At 51.1% G+C, this 12,117-nt stretch overlaps 3 protein-coding genes across 3 annotated transcripts; all 3 read right to left on the reverse strand.

Moving 5' to 3' along the window:
- Nucleotides 1–300: 300 nt before the first annotated feature.
- Nucleotides 301–4,928, reverse strand: LOC112900974 (uracil-DNA glycosylase, mitochondrial). Its single transcript, XM_025969772.1, has 7 exons — nt 4,566–4,928; nt 4,237–4,457; nt 3,008–3,166; nt 2,490–2,520; nt 1,378–1,513; nt 1,179–1,262; nt 301–587 (listed from the first exon to the last, which is right to left on the reverse strand). Exons 1-7 carry the CDS (start codon nt 4,777–4,779, stop codon nt 521–523), a joined length of 912 nt encoding a protein of 303 aa, XP_025825557.1. The 5' UTR covers nt 4,780–4,928; the 3' UTR covers nt 301–520.
- A 1,228-nt stretch (nt 4,929–6,156) lies between these two features.
- On the reverse strand, nt 6,157–8,176 carry LOC112901271 (mavicyanin). The gene is made up of 3 exons (XM_025970147.1): nt 7,488–8,176; nt 6,863–7,270; nt 6,157–6,731 (listed from the first exon to the last, which is right to left on the reverse strand). The coding sequence occupies exons 2-3, from the start codon at nt 7,041–7,043 to the stop codon at nt 6,388–6,390; spliced, it is 525 nt and encodes a 174-aa protein (XP_025825932.1). The 5' UTR covers nt 7,044–7,270; nt 7,488–8,176; the 3' UTR covers nt 6,157–6,387.
- A 110-nt stretch (nt 8,177–8,286) lies between these two features.
- LOC112898886 (protein BPS1, chloroplastic-like) lies at nt 8,287–9,809 on the reverse strand. Its single transcript, XM_025967191.1, has one exon. The coding sequence runs from the start codon at nt 9,582–9,584 to the stop codon at nt 8,625–8,627; it is 960 nt and encodes a 319-aa protein (XP_025822976.1). The 5' UTR covers nt 9,585–9,809; the 3' UTR covers nt 8,287–8,624.
- Between the last annotated feature and the right edge of the window lie 2,308 nt (nt 9,810–12,117).

Here is a 12,117-nt window from a genome sequence, read left to right on the forward strand (position 1 = left end):
GGCTGATGTAACGATAGCTGACAGGGCACTGCTTGTCTTAAAGAAATGGCTGCTGCTGCTGCAATTTGATTTCGTAGGATCCAAGAGTTGGTGCCAAGTCTACGAGCAAATCTTACGAGTTGCGAGACAAAGAGATCCCAAATCAGGAAGGACGATCTGACTTTATGGTAGTTGGAAACATCAAAGGCAGGACGGTTGTGAACCTCCACTACGTCAGATCTAACAGCGCGGCGGCTCAAATAGGCGTCCTTGTGCCAAATAAAGCAGTTGCACGTACGACAACCGAAACAGCCAGAACAATTTGGTACGAAAGCGAAGCATATATGGGATAAGACGTGATGCAAAAGAAGGGATATACAAAGCGTTAGTAGAGTTAGCACTCATATCGGCCATATAATTTAAAGTCGCTACAAAATTATGGCCGAACAGGATGGTCCTTGTTCATTAAGGTGCTTCCGCTCCACCGCACACGGTGGCTGTCAAGCTCAAACAGCCGAATCACATGTGGCCTGGGAATTGTCTAGAGCTGCCAATCGATTGCAGATAGTCCCAGCTTCTCTAGGATCTGATTTGTTTTGGAGAAGTGCCTGGGAATCATGAAATCATAGTAGCACATGAGAAGGTATTAAAGGATAATCACAGCAAAAGCTAGCACGCGTAAACAGGGTTCGATATGCTGGGGAGATCATATCGACGTTCCATGTATCAGGTCTGAGCTAATGCGCACGCGGCATAGCCATTAACGCTAGTAAGTGAAAAGGCAAACGTGACATCAAGTTGGCAAAAAACAAGACAGGACATGACGCCCAAAAGGAATGGACCAGCAATTGCATTACATGCGGTGCTGGTGGAATTAAATGTTTTTCACGGGAAAGATCATTATCAACCCACTGAAACTTAGCAGTAGCACAGACACTAGCCATCTGTGGGCATCCACACGGCTAAGCATCTCAAATAAGCATTATGGTGAAGTGGTGAACACAACGAGTAATTCAATACCATAATGGTAGAAGCCTCTATCAATTTTGATATCAAAGTATGGCCCCAACAAACATGAATCCTGGAACCCTTCGCCTTTCTCTACTTTAATCTGTTTTATCTGTTTATCTTGGGGTGAAGATGAGTCATTTTCTATGAAACAGTATAGAAGAAAGTTTATTTAGAGAGAAGAAACATACCTGCATCCAAAGAAACCTCGGTTTGCAGACAGGCCTGAGGGGTGAGCTGATTTCAAAATGTGGTGTTTTGTTCCATCAATCAATCTGCAAAACAGCATAAAAATGGACCCTGTAAACCCCATCGCCATATTACCTGGTCATGCTCTGTGTTGGAACTTGAGTTAAAGCCTTCCAGATGTAAAATAAAATAAGCCTCTACCTTGTCTTTGATTGAGCAGAATTTCCCCAAAGAAGAAAGACTAGTCCTGATTTCTTTTGTGATATAGTCTTAATAACAGCATCAGTAAACTCTTCCCATCCTTTCTTGGCATGTGAGTTTGCTTGATGCTCCCTCACTGGTAAGACAAGATTTCACAAGCTAGTATCAGTGTATCACGCAAGATATAACCCACAAGCACAGAAATAACAGATAGGATTATGATTTTGAATTAAACTAGAGGGAATAGAGAAAAATAAAAAATAAGAGCACAAAACAGCCTCAAGGTTATGCTATGATAGGCACTAAAACCATGCAAAACTTATCCTGATATCATTGGCAAAATTCCAAAATACAGACTGTGTCAATGACATGCAGCCAATGGCCTTGTCATTCTCACAGCTCAATGGCCCTTTGCCAGCATAACTGCATAAGGCATCATGAGTAATATGTTGGCAATTCTCTTTAAACTTTGGGTTACTCTAAAACATCACTTGTACTTTTATATAAGGGCTGAAGGATTACAAGTTACAAGGAATATGCAGATATGACAACTGAATTGGAAATATATTGGCTGTATAAAGTTGAGCTTTCCTGATGAGAATCACGTTGCTGTTATATATGCAATACTTTCAGCAGGAGGGTCCCTAAAAAGGAGAAATGTGGTTACGTGCATGCAGACTAGATCTGTAACTGTAGAGTACATTAAGTTTACACAAAAGTAATAACTTGAGGTAACATAAAGTCAACAGGTAGTAGGATTCAGTTGTGACAGGAGCTTCTTGCGAAGATAAGAAAAATCTAAGCCTATGTTTAGGAGTGATACAGGAATGAGTTACAGAAAAAAGGCGTCAGAACAGTCCAAGGCTCAATCAAATGAGCTGGAATATAATTTTAATCAAGCTACATGAAGTCAATATGGATAATACTAAATACAGCTGCAACTAGAAGAATAGAGTGCAGCATATTTAAGTTAGAACCCAACATAAATGTAGTCATCAAACAATTTACAGTAACACGGTTTGGTTAAGACTGCAGATAGATAAGAACTGTGGGGGTGGGGTGGGGTGGGGGGGTGGGGGGGTCTTTTGTTCTGATGGAGAAAATAATCATACCAGTTAGTACAGTATTGAGCATAAGAACACCCTGCAAAATACACATGTTTTTGTCCAAATTAGTGAATATCTCCAGAGGCAAGAATGAGAAAAACTATGTTATCATGTGAGAAATTTTTGTAATAGAATGTTATTCAAGGAGCTAAAGGAGTAGCAGCGCCATCATTTTTTTTAACCCCACTCTAAAGTAACCAATACAATTTTAACCACAGCAGCCACTTTATTTTCTAATTTTTCTTATATAGTTCCTTTATTTAAAATCTTTCATAGTCTTCCGTATCCAGTTCCAAAGAACCCACTTAGTTATTAAGAACAAGATCAGGAAACTAATTCATTCCACAGCATCCATTGCACATAAAGCATGGATAAGAAGCATGCAAAATTGTCAAGACTAGTCGGATTCAATAGGTAGTGAAAGATTGTAATGTATTTTTCCTCATAAATTGATGTCCCATAGGTCATGCTACATCAAGCCCATATCCTCTTCCGCGAGAAGAGTGAATATGAAATCATCTTACCTGTGCAGCCCATCTTTCCAAATTTCCATGTGATGGCACAGTGCAACCTAGGTCTTTTTCCAGCTCTTTAAATATGTTACCTAAGCTGGAAGGTTTTTTTATCCCTTCTGGTACTGAGAAAGATAATCCCATGGCCTGACCAGGGCCATGATATGGATCCTGAAAAGTAGGCATGCTGCAATATGAGCCTTGAGAAACAATAGTAGAAATGCATTTTGACCCTTACAGGTGACATCTCGCTTATTTTGTAGATGAGCCATAAGTCTGGCACCAATAACAAACTTAATAGCAATATGAAGCAGCTGGTTTTGCTGTATTAATGCCAAGTAGATTCAAGTACAAAGGAATGCATGATGGATCTAGTCCAAAGCTTAATCAAACGAAAGCCGAACGGAAAGTGAGGCAATGATATCAAGGTAACATCTTGGCACCGATCAACAATTCAAAGCAATATGACCAAGCACCAAGCAGGCTAGCAGCATGACAGGAAAACAAAATGCAGACATGGCATTATGTCATTATGATATCTCAAACAGTGCAGTAAGTTCAGATGATGCAAAAACACAGGTAACATAGGTTCAAATCAGTTAAGACAGGAGGCAACAGATCTTATTGCAGAATGCCGTACACAAAGAACAGAAGCAAACATTTATGTAGCTGAGCTGCAACGTGTGATTGATCCATTTATGTTTTTGTTTAACACTAGTGAGACAAAACCGACTTTGGATAACAGTCAGAATAACTGAACCCTCTTTACACTGAAATTGCATCATATCACCAAATTAGAAAATTGATGTTACACTACCATAACTGCCCCCAAATTACCACTGCAGGACTATTAAATTAGACAAAATTCAGACTATAATGCTTAAAAATTCTTGTCATAGAAGGATACAGAGAAAATAATAATACCCCATACTCGATGCACCAATGCTTGTGAAAGCAAGCCAACAAAAAAGGTGTTGCCACATCATTCTAGAATAATCAGATCAGCAGTGACATTATTCATCATCCAAATAACCAATAGTGCATCTATTCATAATTCCGTAACAAATTTGGCACAAATGATAAATATCGTACGGATAACTAAGAATTGACCGCACCACAGCAAGTTCCTGCTGGTATGCACTACAAAATCAACATGATGCGCGATAGCTTAGGAGCTTAAAACTTAAAGAGGCAGGCTCCTGGGTATGAATGGTGATAGGGTCGGAGGCAAGCAAGGGTACCTGGCCGATGATGACAGCCTTGACGCGGTCGAACGGGGTGGTGTTGAGCGCGTGGAACACGAGGTGCTGCGGCGGATAGACGGGCAGCGGGCCGTGCAGCCGCTCGTGGGTGACAAAGCGGCAGAGCTCGAGCGCGTAGGGCTTGCGCAGCTCCCCGTCCAGCGCCTCCACCCACGTCTCCTCCACCAGGAGCTCCTCCAGCTTCGCGGCGCCCCCCGACGCTAGACAAACCCCCACCAAAACAGGATCAATAATAGCACGGCGGGCCAGATGGACGCGAATGGGACCCTAGAGGGTGGGGAGACGGCAGCGGAGGCGTGGGGTCGTACCTTTGGCTTTGGACTCGGCGAGGCGGAGGTTGCGGCGCATGCGGGCGAGCGCGAGGTTGGTGTCGGCGCGGCGGCGCTGCTCCGGCGAGAGCGAGGAGGAGGAGAGGGATGCGCTCGCCGGGGCGGGAGCGCCAGCGCGGAGGCGCTTGGCGGGGCGCGCGAAGAAGTCGGCGATGGTTTTGGGCGCGGTCGGGGTGGGAGGGGACGGCGCCATTGGCTCCGGATCTAAGAGATTTCGGGAGGCGGCGAGGGGGGTTTTGCTCGGCGGCCGCACCTTCGCTTAGGATTTTTGGTGGGGGGCACTGGTCGTTCGAGTGCGGAGGAAATGGGCGCGCGTCGCGAGGAGGCGAGAAATTTCAACATCGAATTCGCGCGTCTGGCTTCTTCTAACACTCAGTTCGCACATTTCAAAAAAAAAACACTCAGTTCGCAAGCCCTCCGTCTCCGCATTATTTGGATTCGAGAGATTTCTTCTCTTTTTTTGATTTTGAAATTTTCTTTTTATTTTTATTTTACCATCCACATGAACAAACCGTTTTGTCCCTGACCCAATTGATCAGATCGATTGGATCCAATCCATCCACATATTCACCCAACCTGCCTGCCTTTCCTCCCCCGAGCTCGTCAATCCATCTCTCTGATTTCTCTCTCGTTCGCAAGGGAGGAGGTGGAACAGGAGCTCCACCGCCCGTCCGGCCTCCATCCTGGAGATACTCCGGCAGGAGATAACTTGGCGAGCAGCTCGATGATAATGTCGGAGATCTCGCGGCACTACTCGACGGAGACCTTGGCGAGCCCGGCGTTGGTGACACCAAGGCACTTGTCCATGACCAGCTCCCTGAGCCCCGCAGCGGCGGCGAGGGCGGCCATCTTCCCGTCCCCGACGGCGACGCAATGGGACTTGTCGACGGCCTCCAGCCTCGGGCACACCGCCCTCCTAATGTTCGGGGCCCAAAGGCAATGATTGCGTGAACTGTATCTTATTCGTACTGGTTGACCCCCGAACCGTACGTGGGATGAGTTTCTGTCTCATACAGCTCGGGCAGAAGACATGGAAAGTTGAGGAGAGATGGAAAAAAAAAGGAGAGAAGGAGAAGAAATTCTCGAAATCGAAAGAATTTGTAGACGGGCGTTATATTTCGAAAGATTTATGAATTGAGGATTAAAAAATGTGAGGTGTACGAATTTAGCGTTAAATATCGAAATTTCAACGAGGAGGCAGAGGGAAGCGGCGAAGAGCGGCTACCGGTTGTTGGCGCGCGGGGCGGTGGAATTGGTGCCACGGTCCGTCCCCGGAGCCGGTGGATTCGCGTCAGTGAATCGTGGGCGCATTTCGCTTGCTCTCCTCTGGCAGATTTGCATGATCGTCGGGCTTGTTATGTCGTCGGCCTATGCGGTGGCCCACGCATATTATGCAGTGGCTTCTGTCTGGGTAGCTCGGCCCGAAATGAAGTTTGGACCTGCTCGTCCATGTTTTTTTTTTCTTGCTGCGTACCCATCGAGCCAAATCCATGGGCTTCAAAGTAGAAACGCAAAAGGCAGGCAAATAGGCTGCAGGTGCACCGAAAAATTGTGTTCATTTCGTTTCGCAAAAAAAAAAAATGTGTTCATTTCTTCATGTATTATGTACTCAAAAAATGATACAGTTCAACAACACGATCCCGAATAAAGCCACAAACAAAATGCTCCACACGATCACAAAAACGTACTAATTTCATCTAGGAAAGATGCGCAATCATAATGAAAATTGGAACGCGACCTGGGAGCCAGTACTAGCAATCACAAACGAACGAGGGATGCATCCGCAACCAGCTTTGAAAATTTAGACGGTGAGCATGATGACCGGCAGCGACATCGCCACGGCGGCGATGGCGCCGGCGAGCGCGCTGGTGCCTGGCGCGGCGGCGCTGGGGCTTGGCGGGGTAGGAGGGGCCGGGGGAGCCAGGGGCGACGGCGGGGGCGCGCCCTGGCCGAGGACCTTGACGGCCATCCGCTGCCCGCGCTCGCAGTGGCCCGTGGCGCCGCTGATGAAGTAGAAGAGGCCCGGGCGGTCCAGCTCCACCTCCGTGTCGTCGTTGTTGGAGAAGAAGATGGGGTGCGTCGCGCGGCAGTTGTTGTAGTCGTCCTCCGTCACCACCAGCACCGAGTCCTCCTTGTACTTGAAATCTGCATGCGCACCTCGGTTGAGTTGGCAGGATTACATTAATGGCGCCGCCGGAAAAGAATGGCTCGCATGCACACATGGCCGCGACGGGGATCGAATCGAATCGAATCAATGGCGAAACAGTAGATCTTACGGACGCTGTCGCCGACTAGGAAGCGGTTCTTGGACGCCCACTGGTTGTACATGCCGCCGTCGCTAGCGGGAGGCACGACCCACCCGTCGTCGCCGCCGACCTCGAAGGCCGTGGCGTCGGCGCTGCGGCACAACGCGCCGAGGAGGGCGAGGAGGAGTCCGAGTGACACGAGATTCGCCATTGCCGTTGTCGTGCCTTTCTCCGATCAGAACCAACACCAATGCCTCGATAGCTAAAGAGTTGCTCCGCGGTAGCAGGAGGAGCGAATTAATAGGGAGGAGGAATGGATGGTTGAAGCGGCGCCTCGAGGTGGAGTGGAGGAGGATTTTGGTTAAGAGTCTCAGGGAGGGAATTGTGGAGGGGGCGCGGTTAGCTGTCGCTTCGAGCGACAGAATCGCCCATTGACGCCTGAAGCGCGGAGCGGGAGAAGATGCATGCAAGATGCGCAGCTTTATCATGCTATTTTTTGTCCATCAAATTTAGCTTTTACGCAAGTTGGTCAAAGAAGAAGAGAAATCCAATGCATGGAAAATTGGACAAAGTTGATGACATTATTCACAGACATGCAAATTTTTTTAAAAAAAATAATAAAATGACGGATATTCTAGAGCTATCAGAAAAACACCTCAGCACAAGATCTCATCCCACCAAAGCAATAAAGAGCCAGCTTATCCCTCCTTCGGTCCTTCCTCTCCAGCTACTGAGCTACCTCCCTCTCGCTTCTTCTCATGTCCTTCTCTCCAGCCTGCAGATGCCGAGAAAAAGATGATGCATGGATCGGGTACGTTCTAGAAGTGGACGCACGCGTGTTGCTGATACACGTAAGACAGCGCAGGGCATGGTACAACTAGGACGCATGCTGCAGTAGGGGAAGTGTGAGGGCAAGCGCTGCTAGCCTGCTAGCTCGTCCGACGTTGGCATCGGCCAGTCGGCGAGGAAGCCGGCCTCGCCCGCCGCGAGGGTGGCCACGCCCGGCAGCACGCCGCTAGCGACCGCGCATGCATCCCCATGCGCTTGCCGCGACGGCAGCAGCGCCGTGCCCGCGCGCGCGCGTTGCGTGACGGCTGCGGCGACCGGGCTCGCCGAGCTGTGAACAGCCCGCGGCTTTCGGCGAGGAGCACCCCCCATCCGTCACCCTCCATTCCGTCCGCCCCTCGTCGTCATGCGACGCTGACATCTCGGCGCGCCGGTTGCTTCCGCGCCGACGGAACCCATGGCGCTTTCTGGCCGCGAAGCGTCTTGGTTTGCCCACGATGCCGCTCGTGCTAGGACCGCAGGACAAGGATGGCATGTCGAGCAGCTAGCTCCTTTCGAAAGCCGCGTTTGTTTCGAGGCTGATTCGGCACACGGGGGCAAAGCGGCAAGAATGAATGGGATGACTGACCTGGAAGCATAATCTCGTCAACTGATAAGCACACAAGCTATGCATCTCAAATATTTCGTCATACTATTACGCCTCAACATTACATTTGGATTCGACATGTACAAAAGGGCGCAAAATGCAAGTATCCTCGTATGTGGCCTCCACTTTGACACACAACTTTACCAACAGATTCGCCCAACCAAACCTGCCTCGGCTACGACATCCTATCGCCACATGGAGAACCAAACCCAGACTGACTGCCCTGCAGCAGAACACGGTAGAACTCAACTGTAGCAGCATCCTATAGCCACATGTACAACTACGCACACGCTTGCAGGCAGAGGTCGAGTGGCAGACTGGCAGCTACGCACACATCTGCTTTTCGGGGGGAAAAAAGGGCTACGCACACGTCTTCCCGCCGGGTCCGACCATGAAGCTGCCGAGCTCGGCGTTGCGGAGGCCCAGCGCCGCGCGGAACACGCCGTTGACGGCGTCCGACAGGCGGTCCAGCCGCGCCGTCATCTCCTCCGTGCGCCTCTCCACCTCCTGCGCCGCAGCGCGCACCGCCGCCTCGTCGACGCCGCCCTTGCCGTCGAGCGCCGACGCGAGCCTCTGGACGGCCTCGTCGATGGCGTCCACTTCGCTGGCGCCGGGGGCGGCGAGCGCGGAGAGCTGGCCGGACACGGCGTTGAAGGGTTCCGCCCAGGGGAAGTCGCCGCCGGAGACGCGGGGGAAGGCGGCCGCGTCGAGGAAGGCTTCTCCGAGGATGGCGCCCGCGGCCGCGGCGGCCAGGGAGGAGACGGCGCTCACGGCGACGAGGACGCGCGCGGCGGCGGAGAGGCGGCCGCGGGGCTGGTCGAACGGGAGGGACGGGAGCGGCGGCGGCGGGGACGACGAGCTGCGGCCGTCGCGGTCCGCGAGCGCCGCGCGCGCGCGCCCGCGCCCGGCCGGCGACGACGAGAGCAGGTGGAGCGCGAAGCGGGCGAGGAGGCGGCGCCGGCGGAGGCGCTCGAGGCGCGCGGTGATGGCGTTGCAGGCGTCGAGGAGCGCGACGCCGGCGTCGAGGTGCGCCGCGACGGCGGCCGCGTCCCCCTCGCCGGCGAGCGCGGGCGCCGCCTCCGCGAGCGTGAGCGCGAGGAGGTCGGCGAGCCGAGCGAGCGCCGCGAGCGGGGAGGAGGGAGCCGGACCCGGCAGCAGGCCCCGGAGGCGCGCGGCCAGCGCCGCGTCGAAGCAGGCCGCCTTGGTGGCCGTCAGCAGCTGCTGCCGCTGGCGGCTGCGGCGGCTGGCCTTGGGCGGCGCGGCGTCCGAGTGGTGGTGGTGGGGCGGGAGGAGCGAGCTGCACTTCTCGGTGAGGAACATCTGGGCTGCTAGAGCAAAGCTGCTGGGGGCCGGCGGCGGCGCTGGATCAGGCTGGCTGCGGAGGTGGGGGGAGCCGGGGGTGGAGGCGGTGGAGGGGAGGATATATCCCGCGGCGATGCGGTTGCGTCGGGGGCGTGTGAAAAGGGACAGGGGAGAACGGCGTGGGCGGAGCGGGGGGAGGGGAGGTGACGGGAGGCTTTTGTCCCCGGCAAGGACGCGTTTCCGCGAAGGGGATGCGGCGTGGGCCCGCCGCGCAAGCCGCGTCCGCGGAACGCTTTCTCCGCCGGCCTCGCTTCTTCGTGACGCTTCTATCCTCTCTGTCTCCCGCCATTTGTTTCCTGTGAGAAAGAAAAAGAGAGAGTCAGTCTGGTTGGGCTCCGCACAGCTGAAACGGAGTGGTACTACTACTACTACTACTACTCGTGGAAAAACTTGCCGACCTCGCAAACCCAGCAGCGGTGGACGATCACGCCTGAAACGAATGTTTATCTGCCTGGCTGATGCTGCGTGTTTTGCAGCTTGGATTGCTCTGCTGGGCAATGCAACCTTTTCCTATCGTTTCTTCTCGCGAGCAACGGGGGGAGCTTTTTTCTGTGCGACCAAACAAGTTTTCTCAAAACGAAACAAAACAAAAACAATCTGTCATGACCGTGTGAGCTTATGCCATGATGTGCAGCTCTTTGTTTTGAGACGTAGACTGTAGTAAACGGTATCTCATGGGTTACAGCCAATAACGTCATCGCCTACTGCGTCCTCCCACATCCCATTGGTTCAGAATTCAGACTGATCGGCGACTCCTTACCCACTTCTTGCGCTTTCACAATTACGACATCCGATCTCTTCTATGGCGCTCAAAGCTCCGGCCGGGTCGCGTCGTACGATCATCGTACAAGTAATTTTCAGTTCGAACCTTGCACTCCTCCAGGGTTCACACTGTGCACGAGTTCTTCCCGAAGGAAAAGGAACCAGTTCACACTGAAAGAAACAGTTCCTAGCGAATCAAGCTACTGTACGAATTTCAAGTGAGGTACATCACACTAATAAAACAGGCACAAGGGAAAATGGGTGTACGGATGGGGTGATCCCCACTTTATCGCGGCGACGAATCTTTTTCTGATAGTACTGTAATTTGATCAAGGAATCAAAATGTGCCTTCCTACGCGAAAGTTTCTCCGTGCTTCTCCTAACTCAAGGTTGCCATCAACTTATCTCTTATCAACCTTTTTTTTCTTGCACGAGTTAAGAAGGATAAGCAAAGTCAGCACGAAGGAGCACGGTGCAAGATTTCCAGCGAATGCCCGCCACTTGAATTTCCACACGTACGCTTTGCGCTGGGTTCTTTTAGCTAGCCATCCGGTCTCTGCCGCTGCCGGTAACTTCGCGTCGAAAGTCTAAAGAATGGCGACGCCAGCGTGGAAAACATGCTTCGTTCACGATTCTTTTCCTTCCTTGACTGGCCATTTCGCCGATGGACGCAACGAACGGAAGGCAGGCCGTGGCGGCACATCAGCACCTTACTTCTTTGCGGTGAAGATATTTCCGCGACCAACAAACCAATCGTCTCGCCTGTCTAGGCCTTGGTAGGTGTTCCTGTTTAGGTGCCGCAAATAGGATTTCACTTCGCGCCATCCGGTGCAACAGTGGCCAATGCTATTGCTAACAACTAGTAACAGGCAAGGAAACAAAAAAAGAGAAAGAAAGAAAATTAGTAACAGGCAAGGGGAGCAGAAACCACGGCTGATAGAGGAAACCGGAACTGGCCAACAAGAATACCTGGGGCCGTTTGGAAGCGCTACAGTTGCCTCCACGCGTGCTTCGCTTTAGCGCCACGCATCCGAAACGGTGGGAACGAAACGTCGGCGTGGGAACCACCCGCTTATTCGTCAGGTCAGGTCGCCGCCCATCGGCTTTGACCTCACACAAAGCTTGAGCTGCACACAGCACATGGATAGTGAGGACGAACAGGTCATAGGATAGAGTATAAGCCTGAAATTACGGATCCGTTGATGCAGACAGATCATTTTATTTCATCAATTGAGCTGATGTTTACAGGAGGGGAAATATATGCCCAGAAGTTTGAAATGTGTAGCCTTGAACTACGGCAAGCTCACAAGTAACAGAAGCTCACAAATCAATAGTGTTACGGAAGCTGACAGATCATGGCAACCAGTAGAAAGAAAGTTTAAGGTACCGAAGCATGTGGTTTGGCATATTGAAAGTTTAAGTTACTCAAGCATTTGGTTTGATATATTGTAGCACTCGGGTAAATAAAAAGATGTGCTAACATGCTGTGAAGGGGAATGAAATTAGAAATGCAGATCAATAGACACAGATGATTCAGCTGAGGAACATATAATGATATTGCTATCGGTCACCTAATCATTTTTTTATACAGTTGGCCGATATTTCGAGGCAGTGCAAGTCACAACCATATCTGATTTCGTTTTATGCATGACTGCATCATAAAAGATATCATGTGGGTATGCCTGCAACTGTAACAGTATGGCTGGTATTGATGCAAGAGTTCAGTGTA

Source organism: Panicum hallii, chromosome 7, assembly GCF_002211085.1.
Source record: "Panicum hallii strain FIL2 chromosome 7, PHallii_v3.1, whole genome shotgun sequence".
Lineage (NCBI taxonomy): Eukaryota > Viridiplantae > Streptophyta > Magnoliopsida > Poales > Poaceae > Panicum > Panicum hallii.